At 40.9% G+C, this 18791-nt stretch overlaps 1 protein-coding gene across 3 annotated transcripts in view; it reads left to right on the top strand.

Annotated features, from left to right (window-relative positions):
• ME1 (malic enzyme 1) overlaps positions 1-18791 on the top strand; it is a 168405-nt gene that overhangs the window by 77863 nt on the left and 71751 nt on the right. For all 3 annotated transcript variants that reach the window (XM_040983693.1, XM_040983692.1, XM_040983694.1), the window contains one exon: positions 8217-8320. In XM_040983693.1, the coding sequence (XP_040839627.1) occupies positions 8217-8320 (104 nt within the window). The remainder of the gene's footprint in view (positions 1-8216; positions 8321-18791) is intronic.

Raw genomic sequence — 18791 nt, 5'->3', positions numbered from 1 at the left:
GGTATATTTACTGTAGGAAGTGTACTGAAGGGTCTTGCTTTATTTTTTTTAAATGAATGCAGCTAGTCTATGTCATTTAATTGGAGAATTTAGACCATGTACATCCAAGGTTATTACTGATAAATAATTCCTTGTTTCTATCACTTTACCATAAATCCTTTTTTTTAAAAAGATTTATTTATTTTTATTGGAAAGGCAGATACACATAGAGGAGGAGAGATAGAGAGGAAGATCTTCCATCCGATGACTCACTCCCCAAGTGAGCGCAACGGCTGATGCTATGCCGATCCAAAGCCAGGAGCCTCTTCCGGGTCTCCCACGCGGGTGCAGGGTCCCAGGGCTTTGGACCATCCCCGACTGCTTTCCCAGGCCACAAGCAGGGAGCTGGATGGGAAGTGGAGCTGCCGGGATTAGAACCGGCGCCCATATGGGATCCAGGCATGTTCAGGGTGAGGACTTTAGCTGCTAGGCCACGGCGCCAGGCCCATACCATAAATATTCTTATTGTGTTTTTATTTTTAGATCTCTATACTTTTATGAGAGATTTTCTTCCTTCATATTCTTTTATGAAGTCAGTTATGTATCTGTTTCTGTATGTAGCACATTATTAAGTGACATTTGTAAGACTGGCTTGGTAGTGACAAAATCTTTCCATTTCATTTATACATAGAGCTTCACTGGATAAATATTCTGGTTGACAGTTTTTCCTTTTATGATTTGTTTTGTCTTTCCCTTCTTTCCTGTGCTGTTTCTGATGACAAACCATGGACCCAGCACCCACCATGCAACTGAGCCTTAGGACTTGGGCCCTTTAACCCCCCCCACCCCTGGGGCTCATGGATCTGGCACCCATCAACAGGTGCGCCCAGTGACCTGGGCCAAAAAACCCAGGCCACTCTGGCCCCTGCACCCCTGGGACTCACAGATTCAGCACCCATCACACCGATGAGCCCAAAGCCCTTGGCTGTGTGACCCGTGACCCGCTAGCTCCCCCACCTCCGGGGTTCATGGACCTGATACTCAACATGCAAGCAGGCCCAGTGACCTGGGCCAGGAGACTTAAGCCCCTCTAGATCCCCCACGCTTGGGACTCAAAGACCTGACACCCTCCATGCAGGCAGGGTGAAAGTCCTGGGCTATATGGCTTGGGTCCTGCCAAACACCCAACCCCTGTGGCTCATGGATCCAGCACCCGTCTTGCAGGTGAGCCCAAGGGCCCCTCCATCACTGGGGCTCATTGACCTAACACTCAGTGTACCCATACTGCCATGGCTCATCTATTCAGCATCCACCAGTGTGTGCTTCAACCTAATTGGATCCAGCCTGCCCCCAGTTCCAACTTGTGCTGGTTGGTGTTATAGCCTAGCCTTGACCAGTCAGCCCCTAGTCCCAGCTCAAGTGTGAACTGGCTGGGTTTGCAGCCCAGTTCAGACCCTCCTGCATCCCATCCTGGTTCTCAGCTCTGACAGTGGCTATGATTAACTGTCCCTGCCTGGCCCACACCCTGACCCGACCCACATGTATCCTAGCAGGTACTGTAACCTGGTCTGGTTTGGGCTGCTCCTTGCCTTGGTTCTTGCGCTTACCTGCAGGAACTGCAACCTGATGAAGGAGTTCAGCAAGTCTCTCTCTCTGGTCTCCTTCCAGGGGCAGATCTTGCTCATTTCGGTGGGTTATTGGCCCAGGTTGACTTTGTCCACCTGTTGTCATGGTAGGAATGGTGTCCTTGCGCAATCTGCCCATACTCTTTTTTTTTTAATGATTTATTTATTATTATTTTTTTTGCAATAATATATATTGGAGAGAGAGAGAGAGAGAGAGAGGAGACATGAAGATCTTCTATCTGTTGATTCAATCCCCAAGTGACCGCAATGGCTGGAGCTGCGCCAATCTGAAGCCAGGAGCCAGGAACTCTTTTGGGTTCCCAAATGGGTGCAGGGTCCCAAGGCTTTGGGCTGTCCTCGACTGCTTTCCCAGGCCACGAGCAGGGAGTTGGATGGGAAGCAGTGCTGCTGGGATTAGAACCAGTGCTCATGGGACCCTGGCACATTCAAGGAAAGATTTTAGCCATTAGACCACCATGCCAGGCTCTAAAGGCCCACACTCTTTCTGGTTCTTACTGTTGGTTGTTGCAGCACAGCTACGCCTGGTTCATGCCCAGACACAGCTCTCACATGGTTTATCAGGAGCCAAGACCTAGCCCAGCCCATTTTACACTGCTCCTGACTCTCACAAGTACCAGTGGGTACTGGAGTCTAGCCCAGTCTGGCCCTCCCCAGACCCAGTCCATGCCTGTGCCAAGGGATATTGCAGCCATGTTCAGCCCAGGACAATGCATCAATTCTGGCTCTCATGTTCACTGGTAGGAATTCCAACTCACATGGGTCATCCCCTAAGTTCCCCAACCAGGCCTATTTCCAGCCACAGTTTTTGTGTGTGCCAACAAATATTGCTATTCCACTTGGGTGAGCCCACATACTTCACTGCAGATTCTGTCCCCAGGCCTGATTCACTCACGTATTTCTCAACTTCATGGTGCAGTTCTGTTCCTTTTTCTGAAGCTCACTGGTGGATTCATTGTTGTTGCCCTTTAAGTAGAGTAGCTTTGTCCATGGAAGTTTCAGAAAAGTCATTTCTCACCTGGACATGAACCCTCAGGTCTCTGTTCATCCCTCCCCTCCCCCCATCTCCTCGGACTCTATAACCTCACACACCCCCAAGTTCTCAGAGTGTACCATGTGGTGGCTGCAAGGACTTGGCCCAGCACCATTGTTACCTGGGCCACCTAACCCAGATTATGCAGCTGGGAGATGCACCTCTTCCCAGGCTCACTTGAGCTCTACTCCCAGCATGGTGGCTCTGGTTGGAGAAATTTCTCAGACCTCAAGCTCAGACCGGCTCAAGATTTGCCCACCACATAACAGTGGTGGATGGAGCTAGACTTAGGAAACTTTCTAAGCCATTCTGTGTTTCTATATCTTCAGTAGCTTCTAGGACATGTTTATTTAATTATTTCATGGTGTTCTATAAATCTTGAAAACTGTTTCCATTTTTTCTAACTTCAGTTTCTTTTGTTTGACAGGTATTTGTAGATTTGCCTGTAGCTCAAATGTTACTTCTTTTTTCTGAGTTTGTTTTACTTCTGCTGTATTTTTATTTGATATTAAATTCTTTATTTCTACTATCTAAGTTTACTTTTTCCTTGCTATTTCTATTTCCTGGCAGAGGTTGTCATGTACGATTTCTTTAACTCATTAAATCACCTCTCTGTTTTTGAATAATCTTATGATCATGTTTTGAATTCCTTTTCAGGCATTTCATCCATCTCTTACACAGTATAAAATTGAAGCGTTGATACATTCTTTTTGATGAGTCATATTGTCTCTCTTGGTTGTATTTCTTTTATTTTTGTATTTGTTTTTATGCTTCTGGGTAGACACTTGTTGATATCCAGAGTTGTGTACTGATTTGGGACAGGGCCTTCTGGGAAGAGCTTGAAGGTGTGACAACAACCCAGGTTGACATTCCCAATTAGGCATGGCAGATCTTTACCATTAGCAGGTGGGAAGGTATCATCATTTTGGATGGCATGTTCATGCCCCAGCTCCCTCAAGGTGAACCAGCTTCCCTGAGTAAGCTCACAGTATTTACCCACTGCACCTGTTCAGGTACACATGCTACACAAAGACTCAGCGTACATCAAAGTGTAAACACAAATACTTTTGCAATAGCTCTCCCCAGAATTCAAGGAACTCTGAGCTTCTAGAGATGGACCCAGTGGTTAGCCAAAGTCCCAGCCACATCTGACACCCTCCTCAGTTTCTTGGCCTGTTGTGTTATCATGGGAGTCCCACAGTCCCAGCCTCTAGCAGTTGTAGGGTGCAAGGGATCATATACCCTGTGAAACTTTCTTACCATGGAGAGAGTCAACCCATTCCTATAGCCACATGACTGTCTGACAGAAGTTGGTCAGGAGGAGGTGAGAAACAAGAGGACACACTGTCCACTCCCCCCCGCCCCAACTCTAAAGGGCACACTCAATGGGTCCTACAGATTTCTCCCATGAGTGAAATCTACCAGTGGCTCATAAGCCACAGCAGCTTTCAATTCAGTGTATCTTCCTTTCCCGAGGTGAGGTGAATACTCTGTTTTCTGTCACCTCTTCAGGCCAAACTCAGTTGGTGGGGACTGTATGGCTCTGTCTCTTCACATGGGCTGCAGGTTCCTTGCAACTTGGCCCAAGAAAATGTCATGCTTGCTGCCTGGGAGTTGCCAGTATGATCCTGCTTGCTGCTGTGTGTTTGTACAGTCTTCCCTGCTTCTTGGAGTGTTCTTCTGTAGACTTTCTACTGAATGCTCCTCTCCAGCTTTGCCCTAGAGACACAGTTGCTTCCATTTTCTTCTGGTATTTTCCACCTCATCTTCTATCCCGTTCAGCCATTCCTGAAATAATTATAAGTACCCAGTATCTTTGGTTGGTACATTTTTGGCTTGGTGCTTCCTTACTTTTAAAAATAACTGAGCTTTGCCACATTTGCTTCTACTTTATTATAGTTAGTTCCAACAAGGATACACTTATCATATAATCATTTTGAAACAAAAACTTATTTATTTGTAGCAATTTTTAATCACACAATCCTTATGCTTGTTATTTGATCCATGTGCTGAGTTTCTAAGGACACTTGTTTAGGGCTGTTTTCCCTCATGGTGCCTGTTGCTTCGAACCCAATATTTCAGAGCTGTACCAGTGAATATTTTTGAAGAAAAATAGTGTAATTGTGGATTCTCTACCACTTCAAATATTTGTGGAGCTCTTTCAGCCAATCACACCTATCACAACTTATCAACAAATAACCATAAGGAACAGCACCGTGACCGTATATACAGTCACCATGTCCTATTTATCAAATAGCTGTTTTAGAAGATTGATAATTTAGGGGTAAGCATTGTGCCATAACAAGTTATGCTGCTACTTGTAATGCTGGTATCACATATGGATACTAGTTTAAGTTTCAGCTGCTCCAATTCCCATCCAACTCTCTATGGATGCAACTGGAGAAGCACTGGAAGATGACCCAACTCCTTGGCGCCATACACCATGTTGGAAACCCAGGTGAAGTTCCTGGTTCCTGACCTGGTCGCCTGACCTTAAACTCCTGATCTGAGTCCATGCTTTAACGGTGATTTGGGGAGTGAACAAGTGGAAGATCTCTTGCTCTGTATCTCCCACTCTTTCTGTAACACTGCCTTAAAAATAACTAAATCTTAAAAAAGATTGACACTTTAGAACAAAGCACATTTCACAAAATAAAATGATAACCTAGTTGTATAAAAAACTTTCACTAACATTGTTAAGTTACACATCAGATATGTAACTGATTTTTATGCAGTTGCACATTTAGTAAGTTTCAGTAAAGTGAATTAAAACTTTTTTTCAAATGTTCTCTAATTATCCATATATTATTTTCCTTGAAATAGTATAATTCTAACAGCATACTTCTTATCTCATAATTACCATAAGTGATATTCTCATTGTTTATTTGAAGTTTTCATCTGTCCTGTTTAGGATGACGGGGCATAATATTGTTTCTTCTCTGTCAGGGTTCTTGGTCTGTGAAGTCTTTGTCGAAATCAAATGATCTTATTAAATTGCTGTTTGTAGATGTTAACTTTTGAGCAAATATCCAAGAATTCATCCATTATTTAAGCTGTCTTAATTTTAGCAAGTAAAATTATTTTTTGAATATTTAAAAGCAATAATCTTGACAGGGATACTTTTAATATTGGAAAAATATGTAACTTTCATTTAATTCAAGAGTTCTGTCTTCCTCGTACTATTATTATAATTGACAATATTGTACTCATGTTTCTCCATGTTATGTACTTTAAATATTAATATGTAAAGGAGTGGGAGAAAAGAGAAGGGAAAATATGTAACTTGTTCCACTCTACTTTGTTCTTTTTGTAACTCACATTTTAGAAGACTAAATATATTCCAGACATGAAGAAATTTCGATTTTGGCAGCTGTTAGTAGCACATTGACACTTTGCCCTCACCTGCTTGGAAGCGTGCCAGTAAATTGTCTAAAGTTCGCATGCCTTAGGGAACAACTGGGCTTTACAACAGCACTTGATTCCAGATTTTATATTACATCTGAAAACCCTTCATGTTATTAACACACTAATTTTCAGGCAGCCAGAAATCTTAACTCACTGCTATAAAGTATGTTATAAATAAGCTTTGTTAGATAAGTGAGGTAATTTCACAATGTGAGAGAAAGCTGTTGATTATTACACTAGGACAACAGCTGTGAACTTGGCTATTTTTGTTGACTTTAATTAAACTCCAGTTAAGATGATTCAAACATCACTATACCTGCACTCCCCCCCCCCCCCGAAAAAAGTCATTTATATATAACAAACCACCTCCAAACTCATTGGCATAAGAGAATTACTGTTTCGTTAACATTTATGATAACTGCTCATAGACTTGTGTCCCTGCCATCTTTTGGGGACACCTAGAGTTTGACTCATGGCTGTGATTTTACCCAGCCCTATCTATTGTAGCCATTTGAGTAGTGAACCAGTAGAAAAATGATCATTTCGTTCTGTCTCTCTTTTTTTTTAAAGATTTATTTTTATTATTTTTTATTGGAAAGGCGGATATACAGAGAGGAGAGACAGAGAGGAAGATCTTCCATCCGATGATTCACTCCCCAAGTGAGCGCAATGGCCAATGCTATGCCGATCTGAAGACAGGAGCCTCTTCCGGGTCTCCCACGCGGGTGCAGGGTCCCAAAGCTTTGGGCCGTCCTCCACTGCTTTCCCGGGCCACAGGCAGGGAGCTGGATGGAAAGTGGAGCTGCCAGGATTAGAACCGGCACCCATATGGGATCCCGGGCGTGCAAGGCGAGGACTTAACCACTTGCGCCACCGCGCCGGGCCCCTCGTTCTGTCTCTTTACTCTGCCTTTCAGAAATGAAGATATATTAAAAATAAAAGGCCAAGAATAAGTAGTTCAGCATTCTGCCTGGAAATTTCCTTAGGTCGATTCACAAGTTCATTATGTAGATTTCTCTCTGTTCCTGGTAAATGAAAGTGACAGTTTGGTCAATTATTTTACTAATATGTGACATTGATTTCTGTGTTTTTAACAGCCTACAAACTCAGCAAGGTTTCCTTCAGTGGTGTTTTACAGTGTCCGGTACAGGATATACACATATTCTGTTAAATAGATCTCCAGGAATTCCATGTTTAGAGTATCCCGGGTATCCAACATGGGTGCAGGGTCCCAAAGGTTTGGGCCATCCTCGCCTGCTTTCCCAGGCCATAAGCAGGGAGCTGGATGGGAAGTAGAGCTGCCGGGATTAGAACCGGCGCCCATATGGGATCCTGGAGCGTGCAAGGTGAGGACTTTAGCCACTAGGCCACGCCGCCGGGCCCATCTGTTCCTTATTTATTGAGAGCTGTTGTTGTGATTGGTTACATTTTACTATGTGTAAATTATACCTCAACTCAAAAACTGATATCCGTGAACCTATGGAACTGTATCATGAAAAGTAAAAATTAAAAAAGAAGAAAATTATTGCTCTACGTGGAAGACATAATGATCATGGAATAGGCATGTTTTACTCTTAACAGTTAAAAAAGGGGATTTATAAAAATAAATATTATATATTATGCAGACTAAAAGTTGAACAGAGCAATGTTTTCTCACAAGCCCTAATTTACAGACAACTTAAATGATATAAAATATAAAAAAGCTTAAAAAAAATCATAGTCTTAATCTTGGACTACTTTCATCAGTTATCATTTTAAATATGTAATGAAAATACTATTTGAAAACCGGTTTTGAAAGCAGAAAATAAATCTAAGAAAGGAATTGCTATGTCTCCATTCTCTAATATATATGTTAAGCTTTGCCTATAAAATATGAAGTAAATTTTTCTAATTAACACCACTGAGAGGTTTTGATCCCTGTATTCTCCCTTAGAGTTATCCAGAATATTTCTGGTATTTAGAATTTATTTTTCCTCTTTGTTGTATGAACACTTCAGTTAAATTCTATACAAGGGTATGTAAATGATTCTTTTGCTTAGTTTTTATTTAGTATGACAGAATTTTGCTTATCTGTTTTGTGTAGAAAAGGAAACATGATTAGGAAGAACACGTCATCTGCTTCTAGTTGTTTCTAAATTGTTTCCTGTTTTTGACAGGAATTACTTAAAGATCCATTGTATATTGGACTGCGGCAGAGACGAGTGAGAGGGCCTGCATATGATGACTTTCTGGATGAGTTCATGGAGGCGGTTTCTTCTAAGTAAGTATGTCTTTATATTTGAGTTAAATTTGAAAAATCTGAAATAACTTAATACAATTAATCATAAAAATCCCAAGTTTAAAATAAATGCTTTGAGTTAATAGGGAATACTCTATCTAAAATGTGCATTTATGTATGCATGTATATTTTACCTTCTGCTTATCTCCTCATAGCTTTCAGCAGTCAAATGATAGTGTACTCTATCCCAGATCAGACCTCTCTTTCTATCTCCGAAAATCCTTCTTTCTTACAAGAATGTTAGAAGCTGAGGCAATTGAAATACATGATCCTAGTGACTTGATGACCTAAGCAATCCTATTTAGAGTTATTGGTGTTCTGCAGTTTGTTTTTGGTTGCTGATAAAATTTGATCTCCCATCACCTTTGTGGTTTTTCTCTGACCTGTGATAGAAGAACCAGAGACAAGGTGGTAAGTGAGCAGGAGTTGGTACAATCCAGAAGAGTGCAGAGCAGGAGACACACGATATCTGATCACAAGCTATGAATCCTTGCGTAAATAGGCAATAATTTTTCAAAATGTAGTTTTATATTTTCATCTATTCTAGCCAGCATTGGATTGTACTACTACAAAATTTTCCATTGTTATTTTAAAGAGAGAGGACACCAAACATAATTTAGTATGTTCTGGGAGAATTTTGGATTTCGTCACACTGGCAGTCATCCAGTTATAATAGAACAAAAAAAAGCATGTACTATTTTAAAACATATTGAGTGCCTTGGTATTTATACGAATAAATAATCATGAGAATCAGTTGTAACTAGGATGTATTTCTTATCTCTTATAATGTGTAGAAGTTGTCTCCAACAGGAAAAAATACTTTCATCAGCTTTCAAAATACTTAGAATATATCAAATCTGTCATTATCTATGGTGTTTGTGCTGAGTGTATTTTCCAGTTTGTAGGGGCTACTTTATAAAAATACATGCTTAATATATTTATTATTAATTTGAATAAACCACATTTATTCTTACAAATAATTGAGTAACACTACAGTTTCAGATTGTTTGATAAGTTAATTTCTAGTCATTTTCATTGCATTTAATTTTAAATGCCTGGCTTTTGGTGGGTAAACATCCTCACTTATTGCCCTCTTTGATATCGGCCTTTTCCTTCAGTTGTGGTCTTTGAATGAGAGCCACAACTAAATGTGAGTCTAGGAATTCCCTTCTCTTCCATCTGTTTCAGCATTTCATTCACATTTGATACCAGCCATGGGATTGTCCAAATTTCTAAGAAATCCCTAGAAATGAGTCTGAATCATTTGGGATTCTTGCTAGTTATTAAATCCTGTAACTTAAGGAGGATGCCTCCAAATAAATTTTCCCTCATCTAATTTTGAGTTTTGGATCCTTTAATCAAATACGCTTTAGAGTCTATCAGCACATGTACTTTCCAGGTTAATACAAACTGTGTAAGTCTTGCAGTTCCTATGGCATGTAGTTCTTTTGTTCCTTAAACAACTCTAGGACATTCTGTTTGCAGCATAATACTGGGCAGAAGAGAAGGATGGAATACATGGGGCTGAGTGTTACTTTGCTCTTCAATGGGAAAAGTATTTTCGCCTGCTTCAAAAGGAAAAAGTGATAGGAATGTGGGAAAAAACAGCAAAAATGAGGTCAAGCTGATGCTTTGGGATACTTGCATTTGATATCAAGTGTTGGGTTAGAGTCGTGCAATTGCTACAGATGAAGCTTCCTGCTAATGCATGCCAGGATAAGCAGCAGATGATGGCATGAGTGTTTAAGTAGGGGCACCAAATAGAGTGCCAGACTCCTGGCTTTAGCCTGGCACAGCCCTGAATGTTGTGTTTAGATAGAGAACCACTGGTTGGAAGATCTGTGTTATATACACTGTGTCTCAGTCTGTCTCGTCTCTATCTCTGTGCATTTGAAATCAGTGAAAATAAATAAGCAAGAAAAACTTCAAAATGCTGAAGTATGTTTCTACCTTAGTTTTTAATGGGACCTAATATATATCTATTGATCTCTAATTCTTTTTATTTTTCCATTATTATTATTATTATTATTATTATTATTATTATTATTATTATTATTATTTTCTGATGCAGTTCCATAGGCTCTGGAATTTCCCTTAACTTCTCCCCAAATCCCCTCCCCATCTCCCACCCTCACTAGTTTCACCTGTATTATTACAATAGTATAGTTCTTCATAAACAGTCATATGTCCATCATTGTGGACATAGACAATGTCAGAGTCCAGCACCCTATTGTCAAGATATATTTAACAGTTTCATCGGGAATCCATCTTTAATCTGGAAGTAGAGATGCATACTGAACTGTATCCTCACATCTGGATATGTTATTCTCCATTTCGAAGTTGCTATACATCTCCTTAAATAAAACCCACAAAACAAAATCAACAACAGAAAGAAAAATATAAATTTACAATGCCATGAAGTTAAGTAACATGCTACTCAATGACTAATGTGTCACTGAGGAAATGAAAAGGAAAATGAATAACGTTTTTGAAGAAAATGATGCTACTGTCTGACCTGTGAGTCAGTGAAGAATTTAATGAGAAATAAACTGTTTTGAAGAAATAAAAATAGAAACAAAAACATCAAAATTCATGAAATATAGTTTGCACTGATCTTTGTTGGTGTCTCCTGCAGACAACAGGTAGGCTTTATTTTTTTAATCTAGTGTACTAATCTATAACATTTGATTGATGGTTTTAAGCCATTTACATTCAGGGTTAATTGAATGGGTGGTAATTTGGTTATGTCATTTTAGCAATGGGTTGTTCATTGCTTGATTTAGTCTTCTGTTGTTATTTTACTGGTATGTTCTTCACATTTGACTTTGGTTTTGGTAGGTGCTATTCCTTTTTTCTGTAAATAGAACATCTTTATCATTTGTAGGGAAGGTTTGGAAGAGGCTTATTCTTTTAGCTTTCTTTGCTGTGGAAGAATTTAATTTCATTTTCAAAAACAAAGGAAAGCTTTGCTGGGTACATTATTCTGGGCTGACAATTTCTAGCTTTTACAGTCTGGAATATGTTGTTGCATTCTCTTTTGGCCTGTGGCATTTCAGTTGTAAGTCTGATTTCCACTCCCCTATATGTCAATTGATTTTTTCACATGCACACTGAAGGATCTTTTCCTTGTGTTTGGTTGAAGAGAGTTTGGTTATCATGTGTTGTGGTGAAGGTTGCGTTTGTTATGGGATATAGTACATATCTATGGATTTCTAATGCTTTCATTTCTTTTTAGCTTGCTTGAACCATAAAAGCTAATAGATAGAAATAGTTGACATTTTTAACAAAAGTATGGCTATAGTAAAATCGTGAATTTCATAATTTTTTGATGTCAAAATGAAAAAAAAAAGTCATAAACTGAATTTGAATCATGTTACTTGATAACATGAATGGTGATTTTTTTCATATCAAAAGACTTTTTCCATTTGCTTTTTGCAACTGATTTATAATGCTTTTTATCTACAGGGAAGAATAATAGTAGGTGGTATCTCAAGAGAGTCATGTGTTTTCCTTAAATTTCTCAGGAAAATCAAAATAAATTACATTGAACAAAGTGACAGACTAAAGCTAATAGGCCTCTAAAATTTATAGATAAAATTGCCTATGTTAGAAATATATCCTGTTCATCTAAAAAAGTAGTATCACATTAAAGACAGGTGGAAGGAGGTAGCATAGAAAATTGTGAAATTATCTGCCACAGAAATGGCAGAAAGAAGACGACAGTGGTAGGAAGTGTTCCTACACTCGGATTTAGCGCAGAGTTAAGGAGAAACTAACCATGGCCCTGTGTATAGATAGGAAGCATGGCTTACCTATCTGGGTGGTATTTTTAGAAAATAATAATAATTTTAAAATGCAGGCCTGATAATTCAGGAAGTGAATATCTTACTCCTTTGAAATGGATCTTCAAGAAGCCTCACCAGCTTAACAGCTTGTCTGATTGGTCTGGCCTATTTCAGGAAGACAGTCAATGCTTTAGTTCCAAACTGACTCGGTGAGGAAAATATAATCTTAGGAAACCATTATCATCACACTTTCAGCTGACTGCATGTGATATGCCTTCAGACTGTAATTTATTTTTAATTTTATGTGACAAATCATAATGAAATGTCTGAGAGCAGTCAGATTGGAAGAAGTTGTCTGAACAGAATAATCATCTTTGTGGTCATTTCTAGCGCTTACAAGTAAATTTTTATTTTAATCCCTTCAAGTAAAAAAGTATATATTCCTTGCTGAGACATTTTTACTTATTTCATGAAAAAATTTCAATACCAAGTCTTTAAGGTTTATTTGAAGAAAAGTTTTTTCTTCCTTATTTGGTTAATAATTATCAATGAAATGCTGAAATATAGAATTTTTTTTGTTAAAGTTTTATTGGAAAGTCAGATGTACAGACTAGAGGAGGAGAGACAGGAAGATCTTCCGTCCGATGATTCACTCTTCAAGTGATGGCAACGGCTGATGCTATGCTGATCTGAAGCCAGTATCCAGGAACTTCTTCTGGGTATCCCACACAGGTGCAGTGTCCCAAAGCTTTGGGCCGTCCTCGACTACTTTCCCAGGCCACAAGCAGGGAGCTGGATGGGAAGTGGAGCTGATGGGATTAGAACAGGCGCCCATATGGGATCCCGGCACGTTCAAGGTGAGGACTTTTAGCCCCTAGGCCACGGTGCCCGGCTCAATATAGAATTTTTTGATAGCAGAGTTGAGGGTACCACTACGTTTCATATGAATTTAAGGGGCAGTTGATTTAGGAAAAAGGGTACTATAAGAAGTATAACTACAAAAAACAAAATCAGATATTTAAGGGGCTTATACATGGTGTCATTTTAATAAATCCTTAGCGGTATGCTCAAATTATAAGGGCTTTATAATTTTCTGACATTGAATCATATAAAAAGAAGAAATTCTTTAATTTTTCAGGATTCCTTCATACATATCTTTCCTTGTATCTTCATTGTTTATTTTATATATTTGAAAGAGTGACAAACACAGATAACGAGACACAAGGGAAGAGAGAGAAGAAATAGAGAATTTCTTTATCCACTCGTTCACCCCCCAGATGCTAACAACAGGGACCTGGAACTCCATCCAGGTCTCCCATATGTGGATGTCAGGGACCCAAGCACCAGAGCCATCAATTGCTGTTTTCTGGTGTGTAAGAAGCACCTTAAACAGTAGTGCCACAATGCCTGCTCGCACGCCTTTCATGTTTAGATATATAAACAAAGTGGATCAAATCTAACTTTCATCTAACAGCTATGTTTTGAGTGCTTACAGCATACTAGATGATACTTTAAAATGTGGGATATGGCAGAGAAGAAAAAAGAGAAAACTATACTCTTATGAAACTTGTTCATACAAGGATATAAGTAAAGCATGAAAAATAGATATAAGTATGTCTGTTACTGTTAATGCTGAATGCAGGGTAGGGGGAAAATGAATTGGGGGTGAAACTTTCAATAGGTTGGATATAAGGAAGGCCTCACTGAGAAGGAAATGCTTAAAGGAGAGGAAAGTTCTAGACATGTTGGACACTGTACAAAATCAAGGATGGTAAGGATTCCAAGTAGATAATAGGATGAGCCTTGGCCTGGTTTGAGTTAGAAAAATAGCAAGCAGGCCAGAATAAAGCAAGGAAGGGGAAAAACGAGAAAGAGATAAGGGGATTAATGTGACAAGAAACCAGATGGCCCATGGTCTTGAAAACCACTGGAAAACCTTTTTTGATTCTGAATTAAAGGATAAGTAAGACTTCATTGTGTTTTCAGCAAAGAAATTATGCAAGTTATAAATTTAGTCTTTTGTTTGTCCCTTTAGTTACAAGGGACAAGTTACAAGGGAGCAAGCAGTAATGAAATTATTGAAATAGTTTAAGAAACAAAAGTTCAAATAAGGGAAATATTAATATAATAATGGGAAATGGTTAGATGCTGGATAAACTGTGAAGTTGAGGCTAACAGGTTTTTGCAGTGGTAATTCTTACACGTCTCAGAAACAGGAAGAAAGCAAGTTTCCAAGGAAAATACAGAAGCATGATCAGTGAGGTAGGAACCAAACAAGGAGTGTGCTGCTCTGGAAGGGAACTCTGTCCAAAGGGCTGGCACAGTGTGTTAGGCCACCGTCTGCCATACCACCTGGGTATCAGTTTGAATCCTGTTTTTCCACTTCTGATTCGACTGTCTGATAATGTGCCTGGGAAAGCAGCAGAAGATGGCCCAAGTGCTTGGACCCATGCCATCCACACAGGAAACCTGAATAGAGTTTCTGTCTCTTGACTTCAGTTTGGCCCAGTACACTGTAAGTTTCATGAAGAATAAATAATGAATGCTTAAGAAATGGCTCCATCAGTAGTTACTTTACACTTATGATATGATTAAAGGTGATAACTAGGAAAAAAGCAATTTCTTCATGATTAAGTTCTTTTTTCAGTACAACTTACACCATAGTAAGAAAACTGTAGAATGGAATAATACATTTATGACCCATGTAAATAGAATAAAAGTATTGTTAAATATTATATCCATTTTAAAAGAATGGGGGACCTACTGTAACACATGGGGGAAAATGGATTCACCACAAAAAACACTTCAAAATGGGGAATGTAAAACATTCAGAAAGAAATAACAAATTTCATTTCTACAAGTTTTGTTTTTGAAAAGTTGGACTTTTTATCTTTTAAAATAGTGGTTATAAATGTCATACTACTATGGTTTTTTTGTTTGCTTTAAAGATAATTTTTTTTTATTATTTTAAAGATTTACAGAGAAGGAGAGAGAGAGAGAGCGAGAGAGAGCGAGAGAGAGCGCAGTTTCAAATGCTTTTTCACTCCCCAAATGGCTTTGATGAGTAGGACTAGTTAAGGATAAAGTTGGGACAGTACTGAATCTGGGTTTCCAGTATGGGTGACCCAGTTCTTGGGTCACTGTCTGCTGTTTTCCCAGGCACATTGACAGGGAACTGGATTGCAAACAGAGCAGCTAGAACTTGAGCTGGCACTCTAACACGGGATGCTGGCATTGCAGGTGGTGAGTTAATCTGCTGCACCACAAGGCACTCCTTGTATTCAGGATTGATTTTTTTTCTCTCAGAGGTGATGAACATTCGGGTTCACACAAGTGCATCAGAATGTTCATGGGAATGTGTTGGTTTTTTAAAAATATAAATTAATTTTCTTTTTTTCCATTTATTCCATTTTCTTTTTTTTTTATATAAGGCATATTTATCTCTCTGGACCCTCCATGTAATAGGTCATTTACAACACACAGCTGGCAGGTATGCCTCAGGTCACGCTGACCACGTGTGGCTGGCAGGTAGGCTATGGGTATTTGACTTCACAATGTTGCTTATCAAGGTCAGAGAAGAGAAACTGGGGTGCAAACCCCTCACTCAGCCATATAGCCAGTGATTAGGTCAGGTTGGAGTCTTGGTTAGCCAAACCATTACCAAGGGCCAACCCCGGGACACAGTATGCTGTGTGCCCATGACCTCCCACATAGGCTAAGCAGGCAGAGACCCAGGGCAATCATCCAGTTGGACTGAATTGATCTACACAAAGGAAGGCCATAGAAGAGAATAGGAATGTATTGACAAAAATATTTCTCCAAATAAAAAATTATTTTTAATATTGTTTACATAGTTGAGAAGGATGCATACCCACGTGGGCCTCTGGTTAGGATAGAGAGGTTCAGATATAGAGGAAGGAGCAAGGAACATATTTTTGTTTTCCTTTCGTGTTCCCCGGGGAGGAGGGGTAAGGGGCTGCTCCTTGTTGTCAAATTACATCAGTTCCCAGGGATGGGGACAGTTTTTGATGATGCCTTAGAGACCCCAGTGTGGGGAAGAGTGTTCTAAGGGTGTTATTTGAGTGGTTTTGATAGTTTTGAGATGTTTTCAGTTTCATTAAACCAGGGTTGAGAAAATCCAAGGTATATGGGCTGACCACATCCACCTTAGTGCATTAGGAACGTGTTGCAATGCTTAGCCAGGAGAGTGCTCCAACTAGTTCTCTGATGGTCCAGATGAGCTGGTTGTCAGGTCCCCTGTTTGCTTATCTGCAAGCTGTCCACTGCACAGGCATCAGCAGCAACTGAGGAGGCCCAGTCCCCACAGATTCACCTCAAGGTCAGATAACACATCCTGTGATTTTCCCCGTGGCCAGGGTTTGAGTCCAGCCATGTAGTTGGGGAATCTCTCAAAAAACCTAACCTGGGGTGATCTCAGATTTGACTGTTGTTCGTGCCAGCTAGTACAGGGTTAGATATGGTCTTTCACCTGTACCAGCCAAGGCACATAACAGTGGATGCAACTATCTGATCAGATTCCCCAAAACCCCATATTTCTTGCGAAGTGATAGCTGCTGCAGGGTAGCCCAGCCAGCACAACACAGACAGCACACCAGCAGGTGCCATGGCCTAGTCTGGGTGACCTCCAGTCACTCACACCAGGCCTGCCCCCAGCCACAGTTTTTGCATATGCCAGCCTCTGTTGAAGCCTAGCCCAACCCAGCCTTTAACTCATCTTGCTCTCGTGTGCACCATGGGTAGCATGTTTTAGCTCACCCCACCCTACCCCCAAACCTGTCCTCACGTATGCTGACAGGTAACACCACCACCACGTTGTGCAGGGTGGCCTGTCCACAGCCCTAGTTCTTGTGCTCATCTGCAATGGGTACAGCCTGGCAGACAAGTAGCCACAGATCCGCTGATGGTCATGTTCACAGCTCCGGAAATTGCACCTGCCAAGAGGTACTGTGGTCTAGCCTGACATGATTTATACCCAGTCCTGACACTAACAAATCTTGCATGTGTTGTATGGTAATGCTACCCAAACTGAATTTCTGACTCCCAGCCCCCATTCTCGCATTCACCAGTGGGAGGTACAGCCTAGCAGGGGAGACCCCAGGGTTGCCCAACCTGGCCCAGCCCTGGCCCTGGGTCTTGACATGCTGGCAGGTGCTTTGATCCAGCCTGGCATGATTCATGCATAGTTTCAGCTTTCACAAGCAGATATTGCAACCTAGCTCAGCCAGATGCAGCCCAGCCCTATTATGGCTCTCTTGCATAACAGTAGGTGCTTTGACTTGGCTCACACAAAAGTGCTTCCTGGCCTGGCCTTCCCTGAATCTCCTTTAGTGGGACAGTTCTGCAAGTTCCCCTACAGGCCTGCTTCTAGCTCCAGATCTTATGCATGCCAACAGAGGCAGAGGCCCTGCTTGGCATGGCCTGTTCTCAGTCCTGGCTCTTGCGTTTGCTGCTTGCACATGCTGTTGCCTGGCCCTACTTGGCCTTCTCAGAGCCGCAGCTCCTGTAAGTGTCAGGTGAGTTCCCGTCAGGTTAGTTCTGTGGTCTAGCCTGGTTCAGCCTATCATATCCCCCAGCTCTGTGTGCAAACTGGCAGGTGCTGCAGTGCCAAGGGGCAAGCCCAAAATATTTCTGCATAATCTGCCCCCAGATCCAGTTCTCTCACTTTCTGTTCAGTGCTGTGGCCCAGCCTGATGTAGCCCACTCCTTGCTCTAACACTCATGAACAGGCACTGTGGCCTACATCAGCCAGGCATGCCCCTCCACCTGCCCCACCGCCAGCCCCAGCTTTTGAGAGCACCAGTGAGGAAAAAGTGGGCTATTTAGCCTAGCCTAGTTCTTCCACATTGGTGTGTACCTTTGCCTGACCCAGATGTGATCAATTTACTCCCTCTGAATTACTCTGTCCCAGCGCACTCACCTACCTTCAAGTGCCACGCTGGGTTCTTATAAGACCCCAAAGTCGTTCCTCCCTTGTGAAACATGACGTTAGCTACTCCCACGCCAATACCCCTTCTCCAGGCAATCTGCAGTCGTATCCCCCCGCATTGGGGCCAGGGTGGCATTTCCCAGCCCAGTGTTCCCACCTTCCCCATATGTCTTTTTTTTTTTAAGATTTATTTTTTAATTTTAATTTTTATTGTTATATTTTGACAATCTTTACATAGTTAATTAGGGTAGGAAAGTGGATAAGAATATTATGTTTTCCATATTGTTTCCTTCATGTTTAAAGGAGGGTATTAAGGGAGAAGGCCCACCCAATTTCCCACCCTCCCAGGGCCTGGATGTAGGGCATGCTCCGAGGTTCTTGCTCATGTGGTTTTGATAGTTCACCAGTTATGAATTGCTGCCAATCTTGCCACTCCAAGCACTATGAGGTATTCGAAGAATCCACTGATTGACATAGTCCATCATAGAGTCTTTGTTTGCCCCGTATTTCGCTGCCAAGATATAGCTGAGATGGTTGGTTGACCTGTTCTGTCTTCTGTCTTTTCTTGGTTAGGGTTCTGAGTCCAGCATTTTGATTGGGGAGATCTCCAAAGAAGCTTTATCTGAGATGTTCTCAAACCAGATTCTTGTATGTGTTAGCAAGTACAGGGCCTAGCATAGTCCATCTTCCCAATCAGCTGGTGGTTGCAATTGCTGGGTTT

The sequence above is a fragment of the Ochotona curzoniae genome, unplaced genomic scaffold, assembly GCF_017591425.1.
Source record: "Ochotona curzoniae isolate NIBS_2020 unplaced genomic scaffold, NIBS_Ocur_1.0 contig_3819, whole genome shotgun sequence".
In the NCBI taxonomy this organism is placed as follows: Eukaryota; Metazoa; Chordata; class Mammalia; order Lagomorpha; family Ochotonidae; genus Ochotona; species Ochotona curzoniae.
The sequence above is the reverse complement of the archived record's forward strand: the minus strand, read 5'-3'. Positions and strand labels throughout refer to the sequence as shown.